The 27,887-nt window shown below is 45.0% G+C and overlaps 1 protein-coding gene across 8 annotated transcripts in view; it reads left to right on the forward strand.

The window, feature by feature from the left end:
* igsf9ba (immunoglobulin superfamily, member 9Ba) overlaps positions 1–27,887 on the forward strand; it is a 103,682-nt gene that overhangs the window by 49,267 nt on the left and 26,528 nt on the right. For 6 of the 8 annotated variants that reach the window (XM_035385447.1, XM_035385449.1, XM_035385452.1 and 3 more), the window contains exons 4-12: positions 6,813–6,964; positions 13,885–14,002; positions 16,584–16,725; positions 20,844–20,989; positions 24,339–24,481; positions 25,294–25,434; positions 26,148–26,267; positions 26,724–26,874; positions 27,095–27,218. In XM_035385447.1, coding sequence (XP_035241338.1) covers positions 6,813–6,964; positions 13,885–14,002; positions 16,584–16,725; positions 20,844–20,989; positions 24,339–24,481; positions 25,294–25,434; positions 26,148–26,267; positions 26,724–26,874; positions 27,095–27,218 — 1,237 coding nt within the window. The remainder of the gene's footprint in view (positions 1–6,812; positions 6,965–13,884; positions 14,003–16,583; positions 16,726–20,843; positions 20,990–24,338; positions 24,482–25,293; positions 25,435–26,147; positions 26,268–26,723; positions 26,875–27,094; positions 27,219–27,887) is intronic. The other 2 variants (XM_035385448.1, XM_035385450.1) reach the window with 1 other exon arrangement.

Genomic DNA, 27,887 nt, shown 5'->3' on the forward strand with positions numbered 1-27,887 from the left:
CCATCCAATTCTCGCCCCCTCGCGATTCCAAAAACGTGTTTTCTTAAAAAAGGCATCCCGCCTCCTTGGGCTGCCTCCTGACCACATGCTCTACCTACCCCCAAATCTCACCCCCCCGCCTTCCCCCAAAAGAAGCACTGTTCTTGAATATGCTAAATGTTGTGCTAAATTGAGGAAAGGTGGCAAGGTCTTCACTTTTAATATTTCATACACGTTTTGTGTACTGGTATTTTCTTGTCCCTGTCCTCCCCATTGGCTGGTGACAGATTCCATCAGCATACCCTAATGCACAGCATGAGGAGTTATTCTGCCACTCCATCGTCTTCTTCTATGGTGTAGTGGAGGACAGTGAAGTGTATGACCAAAAGCTTCAGTTATTTTCCTGAGCTAATGGCATATTATATTGTTCATTATTATATTCATATGTCGTTATCATCATACATATTATGTCTAGGAGTTGTTGTCGTGACCACAAGCACGTACTTAGTAATAATAAAAGCTTTTTTTATCTTGGCAGTGAGTTGCTTTAAAAAAAAGTGAAGTCATTGCGTGTGGGACTTTGTGTGCGTTCCAAATTTTAACACCAAGATATTTTTAATGCTTGCATTGCTGAACTCCAAAAATAAACTGTGCCTAATAGGACTGGAAAGATGAACACTGTGGAGGCAGTGTCACCAAGCTGCTGTCCCTAATGTATTTGAATAACAAAAGAATTAAAAAAAGCACATTTCACCTGACTTATAAAAGCATTATTTCTTTTATCATTGAGCTCACTTAGCAGATTACTGCATGCCCAGTGTGAACAGTTTTCAGAATTGTCCATTTGAGGCTCACAGCTCATTCAGTCAGTTTACTTATTGAGTGCATTCTTCTGTTTAGATCATTAGGATAATTATCAGAATAATATTATAATCATCCTATAACCAGTGCCACAGCACCAAACTGAGACTCTGTTGGAAGTGCCGATCTGTTTACAGACTGCAAAGAAAGAGGAGAGAGAGAGAGAGAGACACACAGAGAGACAGACAGACAGACAGATAGAGAGAGAGAGACAGAGACAGAGAGAGAAAGTGGGAGAGTGTGCGTGCGTGCGTGCGTGCGTGCGTGTATGTGTGTGTGTGTGTGCCTTATGGCAATAGTTCAATGGGTGCGCAGCTTACTGTCAGTGCTGAATCTATTGTAGATATTTGTTCTGCCAACATAAGCTCATTGAATGGAGCTCATACATATTTTATTCTGAATAAATGGAGCAGAGGCATCAGTCTGTGGCAAGTGTGAATGTGCAGAATGGAGAGTGGGTAGGATTCCTGAAGCTGCTTTAGGAGAATACCCATAATCCCATGCATGTTGGGGTACCCATGTACTCATACAAGTAAAGATGGGGGTAGGGTTCCTTGAAGAGTGTGCCCATAATCCCATGGAGGATGGAGGTACTGTGATACCCATTCAGGTTTGGGTGGAGGCAGGTGTCCCCGTTTGGTTAGGTTTAGGTTAGCTGGGCGGTAGTGTGCAATTCAGATTGAGGTCACCATGCGGTGGGGTGGAGGGGGGTGGCAGTGATTGTGTGTGTGTGTGTGTGTGTGTGTGTGTCTGTGTGTGTGCCCGCGCCCGCCCACTGTCAGCATCCTCACCTCTATAGTTTTTCTGCCAATTAGATGTCACCTGCGCTACTGTGAGCGGAGTGTGGGAACATCTGTGCATGCTTCCACGCCCCGCTCGCTGCTGTGCAGGCTTTTTATAGCTCTTCTCTCCTCTCCCACTCTACTCTTGCCATCTCCTTTACTATCGTCAAGTCCGTTTTTCAGTATTAAAATCAGATACTAAGATACTGTAAAAGTCAACTTTTAAAAAAGCATCTTGAGTATAATGATGGAGTCAGCTATAAGGCATAGTATTTATGTATAACACTGTGTCAAGATTGTGTTTAATGGACAGATGCCTGCTTCTACTTTGAGTCGTGATAATATACTGCCTGGATCTATATATGTCAGTGCAACAAAAAAGTAGCTGTGGACCGGAACTCGGAAGTTGGGCAGGACTCAACGTGCACACAGAGAGCATTGAGCGTGGAGACACTGAGGCACGCTGTGATCAGCGGCATCAAAGACCCTCAGTGCCGAAAGCGCAGGTGCTCCTCGGTTTCCTCGGTTACAGCCGGGCCCTTTAAGAAGCGCACTCCACACGCGCACACACGCCTCTTTCATTCCCCGCCTCGGCCTTCCCTGGCCCCGCGCCTGTCCGGCCCCCACGTGCAGCAGGTGCTGGAGCGCGGGCGGCTCTGCAGGTGCGGGGGTTGGGTGGGGGTGGGGGAGCTCTCTAGTGTGACTAAGGCTAGCTCTACCACTGACTTCCATTCACTGGGGGTGGGGGGGGGAGGCAGCAGAAATATGAAATTTCAGAGTAAACCACAGTTGATGACAGCAAAGGTTCATTTGTCCTTAACTTTGACTTGCAAACAAATGCTAGCATGATTTTCATTGCCCAAAAAGACAAACAGAAAACTGTTTGGCAAGTTAATTTAGTCAGCAGACCTGAACTTACCAAACTAGGCCATACTAAACACTGTGAAATGGAATCAACGTGCTGGCAGTTGAAGCCTGCTTTGCCAAAACATTTGGCCCTTCATTGCAGGGTACAGGAATGTCCTTGCTCCTATGAAGAGATTGCTGTTTTTTCCCCCCTGAAATCCGCTTGTAAAGGCAAGACCAGGATCCTCTTAGGGACAGTGGCAGAACTGGCGGTCTCTGCGAGAGAGCAAGAGAGATAGAGAAAGAGAGAAAAGAAAGTGACGGAGGGAAGAAAGGATTGAGAAAATGTGTGGAAGGAGGCAGGGGAATGCAACGAATTTGGAGATGAAATAAATGCAACGAAGGAGCTTAAAGCCTCAGCTCACTCCAAACCGTCTATTTGCATCTGAGGAGACGGTGCTTCAAAGGGGAAGATTAGGAGCATGTGCTCGTGGCAGCAGACAGCAGGAGCACCGAAAGACTGAAATGTAGGACAAGGGTGTGATTGCTATTTGCAGCGTATCCTCTGTTTCCCCGAGCGAGGACACACCAGAGCGTACGCACTGACTCTGAGGGAGCTGAGCGGACCATCTTTGGCTGGTGAACTGGCATGTATGTTGTTGCTCTTTTTCCATTTCAGTTTTAAATGGAAGAGTTTTGGAAACCAATCAATCATGCTGTCCGTATTTTGTAAAAACGCAAAATAAGTGTTTATATAGTATTAACAGACACGCGCACACACACACACACACACACACATATTCCTGTTGGCGGCATCCTGAAAGATAGCTTATTATTCATATGTGAATGTGTCATGCTCTCAAGTCTCTTTGAGTAACAGTCGGCCGAGTGCATTAGATTTCTTTTCAAGGTTTTAAACATAATGAGCACACTAGACGGGAAGAAAACATAATCAACAATTCCAACAAACACTCAGCCACAGGCCGCAAATGTGCTGGGCAGTACACTTGAAGTGTAAACATCATACAGTTCCTCTAGTTAAGCTGTAAACACCTGAAAGCACCAGCATCTCCAGAGTTTGGAGTGTACTCAGCACTTGGAATATTCCCTCTGCTTGTCTCTGATGATCCCTGTAGCTTCCCCAGCACTTGTCAGTGAAGTCCATGTTGCATCTCCAGCCCTTGGTAGGGAACAGAACCCTGGAGCTGGAGGACCACTGTGCTCTGTAATCTTTATTATCTTTATTTATCTTTACCAGGTGTGGTTATTGCCGCTTCTACGAATGACTCCATTTTGATTCATTCAGCACCGTGGCTGAGAGTGTGTTGTGATGTGCGGATAGCACAGAGGGGGGGAAGAGCCGTGTGGGGACTGCAGGGCTTAAGTAGAGACCCCATTGACTGCAATGTAAAGTGGTTGTTTTTTCATTCATTATTAAACTGCTAGTTGATATGAAAAGCATGTTACATTAAGGGGTTGTGATTATGTTCACTTCAATCTGGAATATATCCAATCCCTTTCTGGATACTTTTATTGTTTATCCCAGGTAATAAATAAACAAATAGCCATTCTGATTTTTAAAATGTGTCAATGTGATGGGGTAATCAATATGTCCAGGCCTACTGGCAGAACCACTGATTGAAGTGCACACCATAGGAATGCATTGGGGTGGGGGTGGGGGCAGAAACTGCTAAATGTGTTTCCTGTACACATGATGCCAAAGTGTCACACACAATTGTGACCCAATTCAGGTAAGTGGCAGGTTTCTACTACCCGCTGAAGCCTTATTTTTGTGCCTTGGCGTTTTATCACAGCCTGCTTTAGAGCCTATTGAGTGTCTGGCTCTTATGCTCTCACACAGCCACAAATGCAGGCTGTAATGTGTAATAGATAATTAGTGGCTCCATTGCATTGTTTTTAGCTGACTTAGAAGCAGCTGTGAAGGGTAGAAATATGGAAATAAAGACTTGCGAGGTGATTATTTTTAATGGTGTTATTCAGTAGAATGGGCGGATGTGGCCTTTGGTGGGTTCATAAATGGAAATGGAAATTTCTCAACGTCAGAGCGGATAATCACATTTCCCCGCTCGCCGGCGTAAATTCCCCACTCAGAGAAGGCACTGAGAGGTTTCATTTGAATTAATTTGGTTTTAGGGGAGAGGTGTGCGGGCTTTAAATCGTGATTTTAGTTTCTTGCTTTGGTCACAGTCCCAGCTATCCTGAGCGCACGTTCTCACTGTGAAGTGAAATTTCTGGCAATCTCTATGAATGTCTAAACTATTAATAAGCAATACATTTACATTACAAATGTAATATTTTTATCTTTTAACCATGCTCCCCCCTCCCCCCAAAAAAAGAATATAAAAATTAAGTTTGATATCTTAAGGTTGCTATGTTCTGAACACAGTTATCAGCTTCAATTCCTCACCTATTGAGATTTTCTAAAAGATTTTCTTTTTTTTTTTTACCAACTTCTTTTAGGCAACCGATTACTATGGGGCAGTCCTTGTGTACTTCAGCTTATTGTTATCAATAAGCACATTAAAGGATATATGATAGCACAGATAGCACAGCGGTGCAGGCATTACGCACACCCACGGTGTTTCTGAGTTTCCCGACGGGATTCGTTTGAGCAGCCACCGCCGCATTTCCATATCTTTGCCATGCAAATGAAACAGCGAGCGCCATTGAACACTGGCGCATTCCATACTTTCAGCACTCGTCTTTGCTCTTCAGAAGACACAAGAACAAACTACACATAACCAGTGAAAAGTGATAGCTCTATTTTTTAATGACAGTTGCTTTAAAAGCATGTTTACTTCAAATTCGGGAAAATCTGCCTACTGGGAAGATGAAGGAATTCGGTTGGCGAACAATAGGGATGAGGGGAGGAGGACTGTGAGCTCACGAACAGATGAAACCTGACGAGGGCACAAGGAAGCCTTCATGTGCGGTGATGGACGGAGCCTTGGGGGTGGCCGGCTGAATAGATTGTGCTGGGACCGGCTACCATTGTGCCAAGCAGCCTCAGTACGGCTGTGGTGATAGGAGGGGTCCACAGACATTTTGAAGGAAGATTATATTTACACACACAGGCACGCAAGCGCACACACACGCACACACGCATGCACACACACACACACACACACACCTACAAACACACACACACACACGCAGGCACGCAAGCGCACACACGCATGCACACACACACACACACACACACACACACACACACACACACCTACAAACACACACACACACATGCAGGCATGCAGGCACACACACACACACCTACACACAGGCACGCAAGCGCACACACACGCACACACGCATGCACACACACACACACACACACCTACAAACACACACACACACACGCAGGCACGCAAGCGCACACACACACACACACACACACACACACACACACACACCTACAAACACACACACACATGCAGGCATGCAGGCACACACACACACGCCGTGGACCGACCTCTTTAATTCACACCACAAATTTTTGCTGGGGTTCAATTCTGGGGAGTGGCATAGCCATCGCAAAAAGGTAATGTTGTGGTTTGTCAACCATTTCTTAGTTGATTTTGAGGTATACTTGGGATCACTGTCTTTCTGAATATGAGCTATTTTATATGTAGCCTTTTTTGCTGATCTTTTTCCTGGATGTGGATAAATTGGCACTGTACACACATGCACACATATGCTGTAGTCTGACTGAACAGAAGACACAGTTGGAGGCTGTTAAAAAACACTTTAGTCGTAATGTTCTGGGATCTTAAATGCACCATAAGGCTTCCCCATCGATGGGTTATCACTTCATTTATTTGCTTGCATAGCAGACACTTTTTCTGCTCAAGGGTACTACAGCAGTGCCACAACAGGGATATCAAACTACTGTTGCAGCTCCCAGTACAGTGCCTCCGCCATTACACAGAAACAGCACAGTCGCAAACTGAACGGTAAAACAGATGCTGTGATGAAGACATCATCATTTAAATTTTATCTTGGAGAGAAAATGGATTAAAAATTGTTAAAGACTTTTCTGAAAATCAAGCACAATTGCCTCATAGGCAGAACAATTTGAATATTTATTTATATTTGAGTTGTAAGAGCAACCAAGATCTTCTCAGAATATGCTTTTAAGTGTAAAAAATCATAAGGATAAATTTATATTATTTCATGAAGTAGTCTATAAATATCTTGAGATATTGCCTCTTCTGACCTTTCCTGGGATAGCATTCTGAGATGTAGCCTACTCAAACACGGTACACCACAAACAAGGATGAAAGTCTTTTGACTTATATTTTTTGTTTCCTTTTATCTCCCCCATAGCTCCTCCCACCTTCACGGACACACCCCCGCAGTACGTGGAGGCCAAGGAAGGGGGCAGCATCACCTTGAGCTGCACTGCCTTTGGGAACCCCAAGCCTGTGGTCAGCTGGCTTAGAGAAGGAGAGACGCTGGTGGACAGTGAGAAATACAAGGTGGGGAAGTGTTCTTTTCTTTTTCTTAGCATGGTCTTTTCTGTTAGGAAGGGGTGGCTATTTGACCTGCTTAATTTTGTTCTGTTGCTTTAAGAAGACTGATCCCACTTCCTGTATGGGTGCAAGTAAGGAAGTGAGCTATGCTTACAATTCTTCAGCCCAATGTACAACTTGCATTTCTGCATTTGTAGCTTTTGGTTGACAGATTGTTTTGTATCAAAATCAACAGTGTAATATCTTTTAGACATAAATAATTGTCTTTTTCTAATGTTGGTAAATACCAAACATTTCATTATATAGATATCTCTTGGACTGATGGCCTAGTCTTCTGATGACATCTTCTAATTGAGATCCTTCCACTTAACTGTTGCTGGCTCAGATTAGTGCTGTGGGGCTCTCAAGAGTATGCAGTCTTGGAGTGGTTTGTAGATGCTTCTAGCGGTGATGCTCACAATCTGGAGTCCTGTTTGCTGCATGGAAGGAGGATGCCATTTTTTCTTCTGTTGAGATGCCTGTTCTCGTTCAGGAAAGTTCAGTTCTGTTATGGTTCTGCTGGCATTGCACCGGGCACATGCCAATTTCCACATGGGATGAAACACACTTAGTAGCAGCTAGGAAAGCAAGGTCAGCAGCACCTAGCTGAAAGTGTAAAGAGTGGTTCCTGCTGAGTTCCTTTTTTTTTCTTAAACCTGGATAGGGGGAATGGAGATTTCACACATACTGTAGTCATTGGGTGATACAGGTTTAAATGCCATGATAATCAGAGATGATGTCATCAGAGATAATTAAATGTTCTTAAAGTGGCAGTCATCAATGGTGTAGTAAATGTCTTCTGGCTGGTATCTACAATAGACTTGAAAATACAGACATTATTTATTTTAAAGTATATGTTTTCTTTGCAAGGAAACAAAATAAGAAACACTTTCATTTGAGGTATTATGGCCATAGTGATGGTCTTATTTAACTGAAATCATTTGAAGTTTAGGGGGTAATTCAAGCATTTGAACGTTACCCATATGGTTAGCCTTATGAACATGCCGCAATTGTAGTTTAACGCACCATTAAACTTCTCAGTCAACGGACATATTTGAATGCCTTGATGTTAAGTAACACACCATGTAATACAAGCTGTAAAAAATCACTTTAGGCAGCATGGTAGATTGTTTTAGAAGTCCCACAGCTCTCTCTTATGTGAGCCCTCACTGTGAGCAGTTTTACACTCCATAAGCCTGACAGATGAAAATACAGCATATTTGTGGTATTGACTTTGGGAAAACGAGCGAGGCGTGGGGTCCCACTTGTAGCCGTTTTTTTCCCTCCCCAGCGAGGCTGTGAGAAGTGGGAAAAATGGTTTACTTTGTGCTGCGACTGAAGGTGCAGTCAGTCTGGGCTTCCGGAAGGATCCTTTCTCCGGGGGGATGTGCTAGCGAAGAACTAGCAAGGCACATTGAACCCTCCCCCCTTCCCCCCTGCCTTCCCCTCCGCTGTTGTCTGTATCCTCTCAAGTCTAGTAGCACATCGATCACAAAATCCTTTGAAGCGTGCGGTATTGAAAGCCCCGCCCCCTTTCCAGCCTTTCCCCTGTGGGTTCTCCCAGTTGTAAAGCTCAGAGCGTGCTGATGGCTGCACATAGCATTTGTATGCGGGGCGGTGAGTGACATTTCCCCAGCTCTGTCTGCCACTCGCGCCGTGATCTGTGAGGAACTGGAAGTGACAGCCTGCTGCAGTGCCCACCCCCCCACGCTACCCATTCTCCTCCAGCCCCCACCTATTCTCCCCAAACCCCAACCATTCTCCCCCAATCACTGACCCATTCTCCCCCAATCACTGACCCATTCTCCCCCAACCCCAACCATTCTCCCTCAAACACCACCCATTCTCCCCCAATCATTCTCCCCAAACCCTCACTCATTCTCCCCTAACCCCAACCGTTCTCCCCAACTCCATCCATTCTCCCCCACACCTGACCCATTCTCCCAAAATCCTCTCCCATTCTCCCCCAACCATCACCCATTCTCCCCTAGCCCTGTCTCATTCTGTCCCAACCCTCTCCCATTCTGTCTGTACCCCCATCCATTCTCCCCCACCCCCCACCCATTCTCCCCTAACCCTCACCGCTCATCCAGTCTCGTCGCCCAATCCTGCGATGACCCATCGGAAGGTCGAAGGCACAGTGTCTTTGGAACTTGACCAGCCGTGGTGAAAAATTGTTTGGTGGTCTCACACGTCTATTGTGTTACCGTATAACTTGCCCCTGATTGTGATTGTCAGCATTAAGCTAAGCACCCTCCATCAAGTGAAGATCATATAATGTTATATATTTCCATTATGTCTGTTTTTAAATGTGGCACTGGATTGTAATGAGCAATTGTTCACAGAGAATATGGGATATTGAATGTTAGCTCATGGGGGTTAGCGTACAGTACATGACTGCCATTTTATGGTGTTTATTTTGCCATTTTCTTCACTCTCTCCATGTCTCTCAAGACAGATATTTAAAATTTACCATTTAATTGCATCCACAAGCCAGTCAGTTAGTCAGTTCTGCATAAAAATAGAATCAGTGACAGAAAGCAACCTGCTCAAATTAAGTGTGTTATGGAGCTTCAGTGCTCTGCCTTCTTTACTCCACACCGTACAAGCATGTATTTAGCACATGTCATTTAAATTCAAGAAACACTCAGGAGTCTGAAGATATATCTGGTAAATTAGGAGGTTTTTTTTTGTAAATGAACTGCGTAAGATTTTCAGAAACATGGATGTTTCTGAGGGCGACGCGGTGGTGCAGTGAGTAGCACTTCACAGCAAGCAGGTACTGAGTTCAAATCCCGGGTACTGCAAATATGGGGCGACATAGCTCAGGTAAGACCCATTGTCTGGCAGTCGGAGGGTTGCCGGTTCAAACCCCGCCCTGGGCATGTCGAAGTGTCCTTGAGCAAGACACCTAACCCCTAACCCCTAACTGCTCTGGCGAATGAGAGGCATCAATTGTAAAGCGCTTTGGATAAAAGCGCTATATAAATGCAGTCCATTTACCATTTACCAAATATATTCTGAGGCTTACTGGAGACTGTAAATCGCCCTTAAGTGTGAATGTGAGAGTGAATGGTGTGAGGGCCCTGCAATGGATTGGCTGTTTTCTGACCAGTGTATATTCCTGACTTTCACCCGCTGCATGCTGGGATAGTCTACAGCCTCCCCTCCGCCCCTTTCGTGAACCTGACCAGGAATTAGCGATTTAGCACATGGACAAATTTAGCAATTGACAAATATTTTATCCCAATTGCAGATGCAAAAACCATACCATTAACATCTCCATAGAGATACACTAAATGACCAAACGTGTCTGGACACTCCTTGGTCTGGGCCTGTTTTAAAGTAGTTCCAGAGAGGGCAAATCTTAATACTACAAATAATTTATCAGTTATTTTGATGACAATGGGAGGGTGCACATTCCAATTCTGCTGTTGATGAGCAGCAACCTATTGTTGTTGTCTGTGGTGAAAAATCACTTCTGTGGGCAACGTGCACAGCATTAGCCTACTGTAGTGCATAAGTCTCTTCTGAGACCTTTTAATACAACCTACTGCAGTTTAGAACAAAAAAAGAAACCAGCTAGAAAAAAGGAACCAGCGAAAAGCTTATCTCAGAAATGCAGACTGCTTACTGTCTCACCGTCCGCGTGATCTTCGCACACATAAACAAGACGGGTTACTGGAACTGTTCGGTAATGACTGGGATTGAGGTAGCATCTGTGCTTGGATTAGCTCAGTGATAAAGAAGAACGCACAAAAATAAGGCCACTGCAACAAGTGCTCGAAAAGTGTTTGGGAAATGTGATCATGGTGCCATTCCTCGTTATGTACTTGAAAATGTGCGTTTGTGTGTGCACAAACTGCACAAACTGCACAAACCCAAATTTCTGAAAAGACCAGGGCATCAGAGCTCAAATGGTGTCCTGGCGGAGAATCGAACCCTTAACCACACGATCGGACTAATTTGTGGCTTCAGTCCCCCACCCCCGCCACCCCCTTCACTGCACACTTGCAGTTTAAACATAACAACCCAATAGTCAAATGGATGTAGAAGTCAAATGGCTGTAGAAATTGCTTTTAAAAGCAATATTTTAACATAATGTCATACCTTTTCATCTAAAATGAAAGAGGAATGGGGGTATCCTGTCCCCTCATTTATTTATTTCTTTTTATTTCCCAGCTCTTGTGGGCTTTAGCACAGCTGAGATGCTGGATCAATTCATTATTTATCTGTCAGATCCCTCCCTTTTTTATTCAGCAGCTCTCATAATATGAATGGATAGGTGAATTATTTATTACTGAGATCTCTTTCTCCTTGTCCTCAGTGTCCATAATTTGCTTGGATATATGAATTATTTACCATTGTGGTGTTTTCCCCCTCTTTATCCTGCCTGATGTATATTTACATAAATATTTCATATTTTTTGCTTTTCTGGCTTTTCAGATTATTTGTGTCATTTGCATCTTTATTCTCAAACATTTTAATATGTCATCTGTACAGAGGAGTTTATTTAGGAGTGCCACCCCGTGTAAGTTAACAAAAAATGGAAAAAAGAACAAAAGACATTTTCTTTTCAAAGCAACAGTTTTACTGTACTCTAGAGCCCAGTCATTCAGTTATACCCTCCTGTCAAAATGATGCATTTCGATCCAGACTGCCCTGCTATGCTTTAATATCTGAGATAAATTATGCGCGAGGAGAGGGTATATCACCATCACTTCCTCTTCCTGTTCTAGCTGTCTTCTCAGTCTGTGATCCACTACTTACGGAATTATGTCATGTGCTATAGTAAATATGTCAATATTATGTTATGAATAAATTATAGTTTAACATTCAGGCTTACATTTATGTCAAACAAATACATTGAGACACGTGAATCAAATTGTAATAGCTTTGACCAGAATTTCGCAATTAAACACCAAACAGCTAAAAAAGATGAGGCCAGGCCAATAATGTGGATAGTATAGTTTAAGTTGCTACAAGTAAGCAGAAGTGGCTAAACAGTTTGTCAAAGGCCAGGTTAAACGGATAGAACAGGAGATTCCGAATCTCCAGTCAGTTTAAAGACGGATTTCAGCGCTTAATGTGAGCGCTCGGTCTGTCTCCTTCCTCAGAGCGGGGATTTTCTCTCTTACGCGGATAACGAGGTGGACAGCGTTCGAGCTTCCTGCCCGCGATGCCGTCGCACTGTGGCGGAGGAGGCCAGACCGAGGCCTTTAAGTGATTTATACGCGGGGCCCGGCGCTTCATCTTTAATAATGGCATCACGCTGCGCGCCAGGAGCCTTTAGCCCTTTATGCGCCGCGGCGGCTCCGTGCTTTCTTCGCAGCGCTATAATGGCGGTAACGGAAGGCGTTAAGTGAGCGATGCTTTACTGCCGGTGACCTATTTTGCTCCCGGCAGGAGGTCGAGACAAAGTTGAGAATAAACCAACCCTGCTGACCCTTGCAGCCTGCCATTCTGTCTCCGGTAGAAAAATAATAACCGCAGCAGTTCAAAGACGCGTCGAAAACCTACTCTCACGCGGAGCGGAATGCTAACGCTAAGAGCTCCTGAGTTAGCGGAAACGATGATGTCGCGGATAAACTTTAACTAAGGCAGTTTTCGGCGCTGCGCTCGCGGGGTGAATTCCCTTGCCGAAGCAAGGCCCGGTGCAAAGCTGTCGATCTGAAACGCAGCGACGCATTCAGGTGTCTAAGGCGTCTGGAGCGGGGCGGGTTCGATACGGGCTGGCGGTCGCCGAGGGCGCTCGCGGGGAGACCCGGCTTTTCCAGAAGCCGTCGCGGCGCAGTCCTCGGAGAAACGGGGAGGCGGCCCTGTTCGGGTCGCGCATTGACGGGGCCGTCGCGTGGCTCGTCCTGCTTGTTCTGACTGGCGATGCGTGCCCTCTGGGCCCGGTGGCCAGTAACCCCGCGGGCCAGCGCATAAATGGATTTAGCGTCGCGTGGAGAGCGCCCTCCCTGACTGACAGAGCATACTGCGGGCGTGGGACCGGGCTTGCCCTTGCGATTGGGTATTACTCTGCGGCCCCTGTGCGGCTAATCCTGTTAAAACTCTCTCTCAGCGCGTGGGTGGGACCCGGGGTCCGGTGTCGAACCCAGACTGTGCCGGTGCCAGCTGCGGCTGACAGCGCTGCAGAAGGATGCATAATCGCCCGTAGGCTTTTCCGGGGGAGGGGGAGAGGCGGAGGGGCGGAGGGGCGGAGGGGGGGAGGGGGGGGAGGATTCATTCGGCCAGCATGACAGCGATTACCCGAAGATGCGAAATAAATCAGAGGCCCTCGCGGACTGGGTGATGACTCCGCGCATTTGTTTGTGGCGTAGAGCGCAGCGCCGAGGCTTGCCGTTGGAGTTATATTAATCATGCCTGTGAGAGAGGAAGACCAGGCCGCCTGGAGAGCCTCCCTGTGTACGGGCAGATTGGGTTCACAGGTGTGAGCCGGGACCATATGCTCAGATCGTGAGGGACTCGTGAGACGGACGCTCGCATTGACCTTGTGCTTCTTTGGCTCTGCCAGGTGTCAGGTGTGACCCCCCTCCCCCCTTGTGATTGGCTGAGATGGATAGGACTGAGATTCTGATTGGCTCTTAGCAGGTTTACACATTCTAACAGCCAAGCACAAACTTTTTCCAGCAGTCCTACTAGCCTTGGACAAAATGAGAAATATTGGAAAGAAAAAAGGAGAGAAAATAGTCTGTTACACAGACATTTACTGGTATGACGTGAACACAAAGCACATTGCCCTTTCCGTCTTATAAATGATATATCAACAACAACGAATTGCAAAGAAGTATAAAGTATAATTCCACAACAGGCCGCTGCATGCCCGTGGCACTGATTGGGTCCTCCTGGATGATGTCACCTGTCCTGTCCCCCGTTCACAGGTAAGCGACGGAAGTGTGACGGTTCGGTCGATCCACCGCGAGGACAGGGGGGCCTACACATGCCGCGCCCACAGCGTCCAGGGAGAGGCCGTCCACACAACCCGCCTGCTCGTTCAAGGTAACGTCTGTCTGTGTTTTTACTCAAGTTCCTCCCCTTCCCCCTTCCTGCTCTCCTGCCCCGCCTCCAGTTTACATGCTTGTGCTCAGCAACTGTGGTGCCATTTAACCGTAGTTGGTTATCTATGGTTAACCGTGGGTGGTTATCAAGGATTAATCAATTTTTACACTAGAGATAAGGAGCAATGAAAGCTCATTAGGAGAAATGACACTAATGTACAGCATATTTACTAAAGTTCAGAAAGTTGTTCATTTCTGTGGCATAGAGTGCTCTCTGACCTATGACTAATTCCGACTGTGAAATGATTTGTATGTCTGAATATCAGATGTTGACTTAACTGGCTACATTCATGAGTGGTTAAGCCATGTAGCATGTAAACTAACAACATTAATGAAAAAGCAAGTGCATCTCCTGTTCTCTTGAGTTCATCAGATTTGTCAGTTCTTGAGTAGGTGGGGATGGGAAATCTCAAGCCCTCCCCCCCCCCCCAGCATGTCATCGCCCTCCAGTACCTGCAGCTGTGCCCCCCCCCCCCCCCCCCAGTCCATTACATTACTGCAGCTTCCAGTAAGAGTGGAACAAGCCTTTCTGCAGATAAAGAGCTGAGATCAGATAAGGGGCTTGTACCCGATACCTTTTACATACACGGGGCAGCCAACTGTAATGTAGGGCTTACATGCACCGTGAGTTCAGTGGGCTGATGGGATACTTTATTTTTTCTTAACAGCTGTGGAGATCAGACATTACCCCCTCCCCTCCCCACCCCACCCCTCCCCCAACCCATCTGTCTGCCCCCCCTCCCCCTCTCTCAGCTCTCAGCTCTCTCCTCAGCACTCTGCGATGGAATGCCCACAGCCCCCCCCCCCCATACACCCACTGTTCCTGCAATCCTCTCCCTCCAAGATTGCATATTGAACTGCCATTTCATGCATTGTTAGCCCTAGGCGTGGGGGGGGGACTCGGGCGCTTGATTGTAATCTGTGGCGGCGATCCCCATCTCACCTTCCGCAAGGAGGGGGGGCTGGGTCAGGCCAAAGTCAGAGCCAGCACGCCTGCGAAAGAACAGTCCTCTCTCCACATCCATCCCCATGCACCGCGGCCTTGACTTTCCCCACCCGTGCATGAGTGTCGTGTCGTGTCTGTCAGCCTGCATTGGCTGGTGTGATCTGAGCCAACTGTCTAGTTCCTAATTCATGAATACAGGGCAGACTACTGAAGAGGTCACATTGGGGCTGTTCATCCTGCTGAAACTGCTGAATACTGGATGTGTGTGGATGTAATCTCACCTGTCCCAGTGCTGGCCGTGACTGTCAGACACATACCAGGAGGATGCACACCAGGAGATCAGTAGAGCGTAATTGCCCATAGCATCACTCAGGAGGAAGGGTTTGGGTTGGTGGAATTTTCCTTGTTTAATAACTCAAGAGAGGTCAGCTAATTTGGTATAGGGCCTCCAACCTGCTTGTGTTAACGCCACATGAACTGTACTCCTCTGCCACTTCAGCTGTGTGGCTCAGCTGGAGGACTGCTTCGTGAAAGAGGTGATGATGGTGGGTTTTACGCACTTTGCTCTCCCAAACTGACAGAGCAAGATGTCTCGATGATACAACTGAATCTTACAAAAGTATAAATATCTCAAAAAAAATTACATTCCAAACCATATTCAGTAAAGATTTCACTGAGACGTTGGTCTGGGTTCATTCAAAATTTTTCCTTAGCATTGACTTCACTCAACGCAAATAAACACGGATTACCACATTTACAGTTTTTTTTACAAACATGGCTTGACAAGTTCAGCAATTACTAAATATGACTTGCCAAATACACTTGTTTTTGCGAAGAACACAAACACTAAACGTCTATGTGTAAGTCAAATTAATTACACGTTGCATGAATCCAGACCAGGACTGCTTTTATACCTGTATTCATCTTTAGCAATACTGGCTGGTCTGGACTGTATTTTGATTACAAATAATACACATTTCTGTGAGGTCTCTGTTCAAAATCCAATCAGAAATATATATATATTTTTTTTTCTATGGTAACATTTTTAATTTTGCTGTAGAAATATTCTGCTTGTTTTTTTTGCGGAATGGGAAGGAATATCCCTGAGGGAATTACAGCAGCTGCTATTCAAACATCATTATCCATCATTACAGCGCTGTTGCAGTCAGAGAGTGGTGTTGCGGGCTTCCTGCTAGGCTACCTGCATTTGCATGGCGGCCCTACATGGGTAATAAATCCTATTGTTAATGTGTGGCCTCACACTCCTCTGCGCTGGTCTATTGAACGGCCCACTTCACGCCCCAGCTCGTTCTCCACAGGAAATTTCTGTTTTAAATTGATTCTCGCCGAAATAGAGTTTTCATTCCCCCTGTAGGGTTTATTGATTCGGGCTCATCCTTGCTCCCTGATAGAAGTGTTGGGGAAGGAGGGTGTGTACTTGATGAAAAGATGTCACTCAACTCGATATATTTTTTTTACAGACTTGTGAAAGTGTGTTTTTTTTTTCTTCCTGAAACTAAACCCCTTCGTGTCTCTTTTCCTCTTACCAACTCCCCTCCCTTCCCCGCTTTTACAGGACCGCCATTTATTGTGTCTCCGCCCGAAAACATAACTGTAAACATATCCCAGAATGCACTCTTCACCTGTCAAGCAGAGGCGTATCCTGGCAACCTGACCTACACCTGGTTTTGGGAGGAAGATAATGTCTACTTCAAGAAGTAAAGTTATGATCGGGTTCACTACTGTTTCATTCCTCCTCCTCACCTCGTTTCTCTGGTTGCCATGCATGCATGGAGCTTACCATTCATTCAGTGCATTACTTTAATTGCGATGTGTTACTTTACAATTTCTCTCTTTCCTAATTAGATCAAGGTAAAGCGGACTCATTTGAAAAGATGACATTTGTTGGTGTGTTTTCTTTATCTCCTTTTTCTTCTTCATTGACTTCATCTTCTTCTTTGCATTATTATCTTTATTGTTTCAGTTGAGACCTCTATCCACTCTATCCAGGGTTACTCATGCATAAAATCATTAGTCAACAGGCAATTAAGCAATTAGTTAAACAACATCAAGGAGCACGTAACAGTTGTGTTGTGGGAGGAACAATATATCTGTAATTATAAATGATAAATTACAGATGTAAAAATGGCAATGGTAAACATGTACATTTGTTTCATGGTCAGGGATAGTGAGAAAGATAAAGCAGGTGAACATTTGTTGTGTAAATAGCTGGGTCTTTAACAGACAAAGAAATTATGAGATCTGTCAAGATTGTGTAGTCATACTGCGAGCAGGAATTTTGTATTTTTACAGACTTTTATTTTTTGGTACATTATATAAGCCAAAAGCATCCTTCCTAAACTTTTAAACTTATATTTCCTATCCTGTCCTTTTTTGCTTTCTGTTTAAAACACTTTACTTCATGCTTGCACATGACTAAATAAAATAAATTAAAAAAATTTTAAAAAGCTTGAAGACATTTAAGTATACTTACTTTAATATACTAGCATCATGTTTTGTCATAGTCCAAAGGCCAAAGAATGTCTTTGGGAAATTTGGATAGGGAGAAGGGATGCATTCATTTAAGATGATGGTAGGGTATATGTTTTGGAAAATAAGTGATCTTGGTGGGACGTACCAGGGGCTAAGACGGGGTACAGGTTGAAACATACCAACATTCAATACCCCGAATTATACGGTTTGTGGCGTAAAAACAGACAAACCTCCAGATGAACCTGCTTTCACCTTGCCGAGCCTGGTGCACTGTGCACTCTAGAAATACTGCTTGTTCATCTTAACGCAGCGTGGATTTAAAAGGGCCAATTTACTGTGCGGCTGCATTGAAACACGGAAGTGGAGCCTGGCAGGACCGCTTACTCAGCTTTTTTCCCTAATTCAATTACGGCTCACTTTTTGATTCCCTCAGAATAAAATATATAAATAAACAGGCCTGTCTTTACACGTGTATTTAACGCTGTCATTAACTGCGGCAGTGCGGAGCGGCTGAAGTCACATCCGGACACAGGACGGCCGGTTGGGACTTGTCTGGCCCTGATGTTTTTCGTTGGTTTGATCATTTTCATTGACGTTACAAAAGGAAGGTCACTGTTTTCCACCTCAGGCAGTACACCCAGTCCTTTTTATACACATGTATACAAGTTTGTGTACAAATGTTTATAATTGACACACAAGTAATTGATGCACGAAGGCTACTTTTATAGAGATAAAATTAGCTGACAGTGAAAGGTGGGAACGGACATATCTTAATGTGGATTTTTCTTTTTTAATTAACAGACAGGAGAAGTCTGAGCTTTTATGACTCCATAGCAATAATGTTATGTTGATTAGCATTTCTGCCAGTAGTTAACATTTTCAAAGTAATTGATTCATACAGTGTAACAGTCATTTGGTGTAAGTAGAATTAGTTACAGTAAATGATTAAAAAATTTGCTATGGTCAATTGATTTTATTTGAGTCAATGGTTTCATGGTTGAAGTGTATACCATTCAAATTAACTGTTTTCCATATTTAAGGGGAGTCGTCACAGGTGAAAAGGGTCATTTTGGCTGGATAGTTCAAGTTTGAGATATTATGATATTTACAACTGTTGTACAACTACTGTAGTTTCATAAAATATCCAAAACAATGATCAGAAGCAACTTTAAATGGTTAATTTTGATGTGTTTACACCAGCCACATCAAGGATAACCAAGCACATAATTAGCTTTATCACCCATTTTCCCTAAATTACATATTTCAGGTTTTTCCCAAACTTAACTTACCTACATATAGCTACCAAATCTAACATGTAGCTTTTTAACCGAAATTGCTGGTAATTTTCTGTATCTTTTTTTTGGCTATATTTTGTTATTTCTATTTTATGGGATATTTTATGTGGAAAAAATGTTTAAAAATATGAATTTTTTGGCATGTACATAGGGTTATATTAAATATTCATCAGTTAAACAAAGTTTTGTAAAAAACCCCTCTGCATATTACCAGCTATTGAGTTATTCATCACATTGAAAGAGAAAAATGAACTCTGACTTGTTCCACTGAAAAGAAAAAGTGTTTTAACTAATATGCAAATTTGTACTTTTATTTATTCATGAACTAATTTGCATATGGTGCTAAAAAATAAATAAAAGTCATAATACAAAAAATGTTTGCACATGTGTCCACATTCAAAATATAAAATGTCATTTTGATTGTAGGAAAGGAATTATTTCCCTCCTATTCACCTGTGGTACCTCCCCTTAATTAATTTAGAATAATTTAACAGATGTTCCAATTGAGAGAAATTTATTGTTAAATGTAAATAATAAGAGTTGATGAACAGCAGTGTAGACAGAATGTTTTTGTGGAAGTTTAAACTAAGTGTCATTGCATGAATGAAATCTCTTATGAAAGTGCCATATTGAAGGGGGATGAAGTAGAACAAGGCAATAATGAAAGTGATACAGTAGACAACAAGCACACACTGTGCCAGCAATCAAAACTGGCTGAAGTTCAGTAATTCTCAAATTAGCGCTCATTTGACTTGAACGTGTCAAATATTCTGAGTGCTGAAAAGTAAAAACAGTTCTGATCATAGTGAGAGAGCCAGAATAGAATTGCATTTATTTCTAGAATTAGTTGTACCCTTACCTTAAATGGTTTCTCTCAAAAATGTTACAGATCTCAGAAATAAATTTTTTTTAGTAAAATATTGTGTGCACACACACACACGCTCACACACACTTCGCTCTTGCTCACCATATTGAACGTTAGACGTGGAGACGCTCAGGCTGCTTTCGCACTCTGGCCCCTCCCCCTTTGGCAGGGTGTGTCATCACCCGCTCTGCTAAGTCTGGTTAGCACACGTGCTGCCTGGAGCCCCATGTTCTGACAGACAGGCGATGTTTCCCCCTCCCTGCTCTCCTGGTCAGTGACAGACAGGGTGGCATTTGGAGACAGGCCGGTTAGCCCCTCTGTAGGTCAGCTATTTCTGCAAGGGCCCTTTGGCTCCACAGGCTATGAGCCGTCACACTGGACGTTGGGGGCACTGTCTCCTGTCACATCCCTCATTTTGGCTCTGTGCAGAAACAACACCACCGTTCTGCGTTGGTGAATTCACCCTGGCATCCAGACGCATATGGAATACCGTTATGGAAGCAAATATGGAGGCAAATATAAGACGTAGCCTATCGTTAAATTTAAAATGTTTCTATCAGTGAAACTGCTCTCAAGTTTTACTGTTGAAATTTGAAAGCACTTTGATTTTTCCTGTGATAATTGTAGAACAGACCTTGGCGACACCGAATGACCCTGTGGCTGTACCCTTAGCCTCAACTCTCTTTGGCAGAATATGAAGTGTTTAATTTTATGGGGAAAAGTTAATGACATCTGTCATGTAACAATCCGCAAACCATTTCTGAAGTTTCCCCTTGTATTAAACCCCTGCACCAAGGCAGTCGGTCGAGTGCTCCTGTCAAGCCACACACTGCCCTCTAGTGTCCCCTAGTTTCTTTTTTTTGTTGTAATAACTGTCCTGGGTCTGTCCAGTTCATTAAATACAGGACTAGATTATGTCACTCATGCAGTAGTTGAGGCACAGTCTAATAAAATATTGACATGAAAAATTAACTGATTTCTTGAAAATAGATATGATGTGTTTTAGCTTTCCTAGTTTGTGTTCACTCTTTGTTCCATAAAGTTCATACGTTAGGGGGGGAAAATTTATTTATATGCTCTGTTCATGGACGTAATATTTAAAACATTTCTCCGAAATGCATGCATATTATTTTCCGTATGCAGTGTGCATTGCTAACATGTGCCCTGTGTTTCTCCCCGGCAGTGACCTGAAGCTCAGGGTGAGAATTCTGATTGATGGAACCCTCATCATCTTCCGGGTGAAGCCCGAGGATGCTGGGAGATACACCTGCAGCCCAAGCAACAGCCTCGGACACGCGCCGATCGCGTCCGCGCACCTCACCGTCCAGTGTGAGTGTCCCCGCTCGGGCCATGTGGCGCCAGAGTCATTTTCTCTGCTTCATCATTCATTTCGATGGTCGGTCTGCTGCTTCTTCTGTTGCCTTAATGTGGTCCATAATATCCCCCCCCCTGTGGAAATCTATGCTGTAAGATCCTCAAGCATATTTTTCACATATTTCTTTTTTGTTTCTACGTGCTGTGCGGCACCCACAACGACAGAAGGTTGACGGTCGATGTACGTGAAATGAGCCGGGTGCAGTCAGACCCTGTTTATGTATTCAGAAAGCCAACCGTCGTCTAATCGGGATTTTTCCTGCCGGACCGATGCAGCCTCCGTGCCAATTCCGGTTGTGGTCCCGGGGCATGGGGGGGGGGGGGGGGGGCACGTGGGGGGGGGGGGCTACTGGCTGCAGCTGTGCGTTCGCGGTCACCTCGCCGTGCCCCTGCTCGGGGGCTGCAGATTGGAATGGCCCTTTTGTCCCCGGAGCCGCCAGACGGGATTGGAACGGCGACCTTGAGCCCGTTAGCCATCCGCGGCAATCCTCCCGGCTATCGCTTTTGTCTCTTCTCATCACGCTTCCCAGGGAGCCCGTTCCTCGGGAGCGAATAACGGCTCGTCGCGTAATTAATGTTATTTTAGTTTTTTTCAGTAAGCGTTATAATTATGTCCAATCAAAAACGATTTAGCTTTTTTTTTTTTTTAACACGGAGTGTGACCTTCGCATGTTTTGTCGCGGTAGAATTAATATTTGTTTGAAATGTAGGCTTGAAGGATTTTAGCTTGTTCAGATGACTGCGCTCTCGGCTATAATATAGAAGCAGACAGTTCAACATTAAACATGGTATCCAGGCTCCCCCCCCCCCCCCCGCCAGGCATGACCTGTCTCCTCATTATTCATCCTCCATAAAATTCCGTCTCCGTGGACTTGCGCTAAGCTATGGAAGTGAGAGAAGCCTTTAGCATAAGCGGCCCACGGTTAGGGCCTTTGATCCGCCTGTCTGCAGGATGCTGGTCATTTGCGGCTCATGTTTGGCAACTTGCCTTTGAAGCAGAAGGATGCAGATTTGATTTGATCTTCTGCCCTTACTGCTCCAAAACTCGCTCCCTACCTCACCACCCTCCCCTCCCCTCCCCTCCCCCCGACCCCCAAAAGCACCACTGCAGCTGTGCTAGAATTCTAAGCGTATCAGGGTACACTTTTCTGGAAAAGTGAGATTGTCATGCACGGGATAAAATATGAAATACAAAAACAATTTATATTTCGACATAGGAAATCTATAACATTATTATATAATGGACTAATTATTGTTATTGATATGCATAAGTTCATAGATGGAACCTTGTTTGGTGAATAATAATTAATATACAGTATTCTATAAATGCACTATATGTTTCCACTTTTTAGCTGCGACCGCAGCTCTAAAGCTCTGTCTGTCAGTCGGTTGGTTGGTTGGTCAGTTGGTCGGTTGGTCCACAAAAAGTGTCCCACCACGTAGCGGCCACAGTTCTCGCCCCAGGCGGCTGATATTTGGCATGGACGTTGGTCATGACCGAAGGTAGAGCTGAGTAGCTGAGGCCGATTGACCAAGAGGGGGCGTGGCAACGGGCGTGGCCTATCACAAAAATGCGCATAACTCCCGAATGGATTCACAGATTTGCACAAAGAAGAGGTCACATGTTTGTGTGAAGGTGTGTGTGTGGATGCATGCACACATGGATGCATGCGCGTGTGCGGTCACGGCTATTGCGGATTTGCGCTTGTTAAGTTGTAAAAAAAGAACCTTTTAAATGAAACTTGGGACAATATTCAGCAGTTGTTAGAACATGTTAGATGGAATGTGCTGGGATGTAAGTCATCATCATAGGGCCTTAGTCTGGGACTGTGTTTCTCCTGATCGGAATCGTATGCAAAATCCAGGCTGGGATCTCATCTGACGGGAGGGAGGTGCAGCCGAGCGGCTCTCGCTGCGTGGTGATGAGGAGATTCGGGAGGGCGAGCGTCCGCGGCCGCCCTTCACCGGAGAGCGCACCTGCCTGCCAAGCCCGCGCGCTAAATAGCCGCGCGCTCTCCGCGCAAAGTCGTTAACGCTTCACTTTTCCGCCCTTCTGCTGAAGTCAGTCCTTTCCGCCCCGCTTACTAATTACGTTTCGATTTCCGAGTGTCGAGGAGGCCGTGATGGATTGCTCCTGCGGGCGTCTTCCGCTTCTCCTTCTTCTTTTAAGCGGAGCGGTGTGACGCCGAGGCGTGGCCCGGGCTGCGGGGCTGTGTCGCCTGCACTCGTGCCGGATGTTAAAGACACTTCAACGGTGCGAATACTCAAAATAAATAAATAAATGAAACAGTACAAAAATAAAGAGTAAGAAAAGGTGACGTAACCTATCGCTGCTGGTGAGAAATTTTTCTATTTTGGATGCAGCTCTGCAGTTTCTTCTCTCTCTGGCATAAGCTAGTCTCCCCGCTGCAGTGCGAGTGTGAATATGTAAGTGGGTCAGCGAAAGCTCAGGGAGTAACTCAAATTTAAAAGTTCATAATTAACATAAGTATAATTAGATTTTTTTTCCGCATGTTTCGAGAAAGGCTCTTGGCAACGGGGTGCGTGGTCTTTAATTAGACCCGGGGATTAGACTATCTTTCATACGTTGGTTCAATCAAGTGAATCGTGCCGTACAGGCAGATCGATGCGATCCCAATCGCACGTGTGACTGGGGTTCTGGTTCAGTTCTCTGCGGACGAACCTCCTTGGAAACCGGGCCTCGTCCCATACGCTTTATTCTGCTCTCAGGAGGATTCCGTCCTCCAACGGGTGAACCCGATGCTGCTTTCAGAAAGCATTTTATTCCTGTACAGTACCTGTGCAAATGCAGCTACAAAAGCAAACCCTTACAGGTTTATTTAAACTGAGAGGCGGTTCATGGACAACTCCAGTGAGTGCTTCTGTCAGCTAATTTTTTTTAGGCCAAGCTTCTGCACACACTGCTGTGCTGCACCTGTGATATGTTTTTTCTGGATTTTGTTTCCCTTCAATGTTGTGGGTACTCTGACTTGCAGGCATGTCTCAGTTTTGTCTGTGATTTTGAAACATATATACTGTATGTCTGCCCTGTCTCACATCGTACATTTATCGTTTATCGTACATTTTCATGTTTGTTCTATTTCAGCATCTTGACAAACAGTGCTGTAATTAATCTGTATAATTCAGTTTGCCTTGCTTTTTCTTAAGACTTGCGACATTAATTTCCCCTGTTTGCTCTGTTTTGCATTTTGACCGACGTTGAAATGTATTGTTTTTGTTTTACGTTGGCCTTTTTGGGTTTTTTTTGCTGTGTTTCGTGTTTTGACGGCCGTTTTTCCTCCAGACCCTGCCAGAGTTGTGAACATGCCGCCCGTCATCTACGTCCCGAGAAAACTGCCAGGGTTCATTCGCTGCCCAGCGGACGCCAACCCGCCCGTGACGCTGGTCAAGTGGGAGAAAGATGGATACCCGCTCAGAGTCGAGAAGGTCCGTCTGTCAGAGAGAACTTCTTCTATTTCTTCTAGTTTCTTCTATTCATTCATTATTATCATGCGCGCATTATTTTGTGTTGCAGTCTGCTACGCTGATGGAACACGATTGGTACTTGTCCTCGGTTTCTGAAACTTCTTTTCAAATCTTTTAAGACTGTAAATTACAAATAGAGTGTTCGTGATTGCTGTATTTTCTACCACATGATCAAATATCATATGAAAACTGAACCATTTAGAGTATCCATTCTAAGGCTCAGTTTCTGCATTGATAAATTGTCTCTTTATGACAAATCTATGAAGTAAGCCATTTTACCATAAGCATACATTATTCCCAAAGACATGCAAGTTACATTTCTTTGTTTTTATTTCAAGTGACTATACCAGTAGGTATGACAAGAGAAGCCAAACACCACAGGCTGTCAAGAATTTTTCTGACAGGGTGATTTCTTTGACTCCCAGTACCTGAATATTTGCATAAATTAAAATATTTTTCCATTTATTTTCTGAGCTTTTTAGTCCTCTAATGACCTAAAACCTGCCCTATTTTCATATCGCTTTCAAGTGACATATCCTCTTCCTGTGCGTCACTGCAAGACCGCGAACAATCGGGTGCAATTATCCCACCACCTGTTGTGTAAATCATTCAGTTGGAAAGGTCACATTTCACATATTCCTTTTTTTCTGTGGTTTGAGCTTTCCAGACACAGTTCCTTCCAGGCCTTCTTCCTCTTTCTTTAGCAGTAATAGCACTGTTACATTCAATTAAATGAAGCCCCCGTCCCCATCCCCCTCCCCCTACCCCTGCAGTACCCCGGCTGGAGCCAGTTGGAGGACGGGAGCATTCGCGTGGAGGAGGTGACGGAGGACTCTCTGGGTACCTACACTTGTGTGCCTTACAACATCCTGGGCACCATGGGGCAGTCGCCCCCCGCCACCCTGGTGCTGATGGTACGGCCGAAGTTTGGATTTACTTTTGCCTCTGCGCCTCATCTGTGTCAGAGCGGACCGGAGATGGACTAGATGATCTGGTGGTGTCCAGAAAGTCCAGACATCAGGGAAATCCACTGATTTCAGCATCAGTGAGGAATGTCTATGGCACAGCCAGTCCTGCTAAATTAGATCCAAGTCTGAAAAAAAAACATGGCATTCCTTAAGTAAATAAATGCTTATCCAGCATCCCGTTTGTTTTAATGTGGGGAAAAAACAACATTCATTTTTATTTTTGACAAACCATGTGAAGATATTGTGTAACATCATGCATGCATTGCTTTAAAAATTTAGAATTGCTATTTCAAAAGCAAGAAATGTAATCAATAATTGTTTACTGTTATTAATAACTACGTAACTTCTCTAGTTTGTAATGTGTGGCCAGGTTTTGCTTTTTTTAAAAATTTAAATTGATCATCCATTATTCTGCTAATCAAGATTATGAAATTATGTTCAGGACAAAGTTGTATCTCTTTGTAGTTGAGACATGGCTTCCTTTGTCCTTGGGCTGTAGAATTACTTGTGAATGGTCACAGAATGGCTTTCTGGGGGTTTCAATTATTTTGAACCCATTTCCAGTGGCCGCGGTGTAAAATGGGTACAGTCCCTTGAGGTATTTGCAGGCGTGACCCTCTGGGACGGTGACTGTGTCTCTACCTCGGCTGACCCCTCAGGATCCCCCCTATTTCAACGTTCGTCCCGGGGGAGAGTACCGGCAGGAGGCCGGGAGGGAGCTGGTCATCCCCTGTGCTGCGTCCGGAGACCCCGAGATCCCCACCATCATGTGGAGAAAAGTAGGCTCTACCGAAACCGCACCATTCCACCTCATCTATCCCTCTGCAGGACACCCGTCTCCACCGCGGGGGGCAACTGCATAGCCTCTGATGTAGCTCGCGATGTTGGGATGGATCCTGAAAGTTCAGGACACTCTTGATAATTTAGTGAAGAATGTTAGCTGTTCCGCCCAGTCAGGCTAGTTTGTCCCTTTTTTGTTGAAATTCTTAGTGCCCCTTGTACAGTAAATCTCAAGCCCTTCTTTTGCTATTCTTAGTACCCCTTGTGCAGTAAATCTCAAGCCCTTCTTTTGCAATTAGTACAGTAGGTTGTCTAGAACAATATTTTGCAGCAGGTCTGAAAGGCATTAGAGCGCTATGAATCAGTATTGAAACGTGAAACAGGCCGCTCATTTCCCCCTGCGGTCCGGAGCACGTGTGGTACCCACCCGCTTGTCCCCTCACCCCTTCCCTAAGGTGGGGAAGCCCAGCAGAAGCCAGCACACCATCCTGCCATGCGGCAGTCTGCAGTTCAGCTCCCTCAGCAAGGAGGACCACGGGGAGTGGGAGTGCGTCGCCACCAACGTCGTCACCAGCATCACTGCCAGCACCCGCCTCCTCGTCATCGGTACGGTCCTCCGGTGTCCCCCAACACCACCCCCCCACCCCCCCCCTCGTCCTTTTGGCACCAAGCGCACGCATCCGTCACCCTGGGGCATTGATTGAGAGGTCCCTCTTGCATTGCGGAGGTTGGGGCGAGGGCCGTTAATTGCATTCTTTAAAAAGAATCTCCCCTTCTGTGTGACGCTGAGGCTGCGTAAGCTCCATCCGGGCCCTCTCTCCCCCAGGCACAAGCCCGCACGCCCCCACCAACATCCACGTCTCCGTCTCCACCACCACGGCCAACGTCTCCTGGGAGCCCGGATACGATGGCGGATTCGAGCAGACATTTTCAGTCTGGTACGGCCCTGTGTGAGTCATCCCAGCACGCTTTGCTTTTTCCGCTTCTTTCCTAATTGTGTACCTGCTGCTGGGAGCCTGGGGTGTCATTGGGAGTGGGAGGGGGAGGGGGAGGGGGAGGTTGTTGGGGGTGGGTTTGGATTTGATAGATGCTAGCAAGAATGAATTCTGTCTTCTGGCATCCTTGTGATACATTTAGTCATTGGCAGTTGAATATATTTCTATATAAATAGTAAAATATATAGGCCTGAATTCTGACAATATTCTTTTGTAACTTTTGTAAGATGTGAAGAAAATAATGAGAGCTAGTGCTTGGTTTTAATTGTGAGTCCTATTAAGCCTAAATCCAGTTTCACATGTGGATGGGTAACCCCAACCGTGTTTGTGTTTCAGTTATCAGAGCATTTTGGAATTTTAGGAAAATTAATTGGGGTGAATGTTCCCTGCATGCACATTTGTCCTGTTTCTTGTGTCCTTGGAAAACTCTCCTTAAGTCACGTGGCACATTGCAAGAACAGTCTTAAATGTTCCTCAAGTGAACATCTAACTATGCATGTTGGAAATGTTACACTTTCAGTGATTTCTTCGGGAATATTCTTACACATCATTCAGGATGGTTCATAATTTAGGTTTTCATGACTGAATGATAGCCATCAGGGAATGTTTCCAGTAGTTATTTAC

This window comes from Anguilla anguilla, chromosome 12, assembly GCF_013347855.1.
Source record: "Anguilla anguilla isolate fAngAng1 chromosome 12, fAngAng1.pri, whole genome shotgun sequence".
Classification (NCBI taxonomy): domain Eukaryota; kingdom Metazoa; phylum Chordata; class Actinopteri; order Anguilliformes; family Anguillidae; genus Anguilla; species Anguilla anguilla.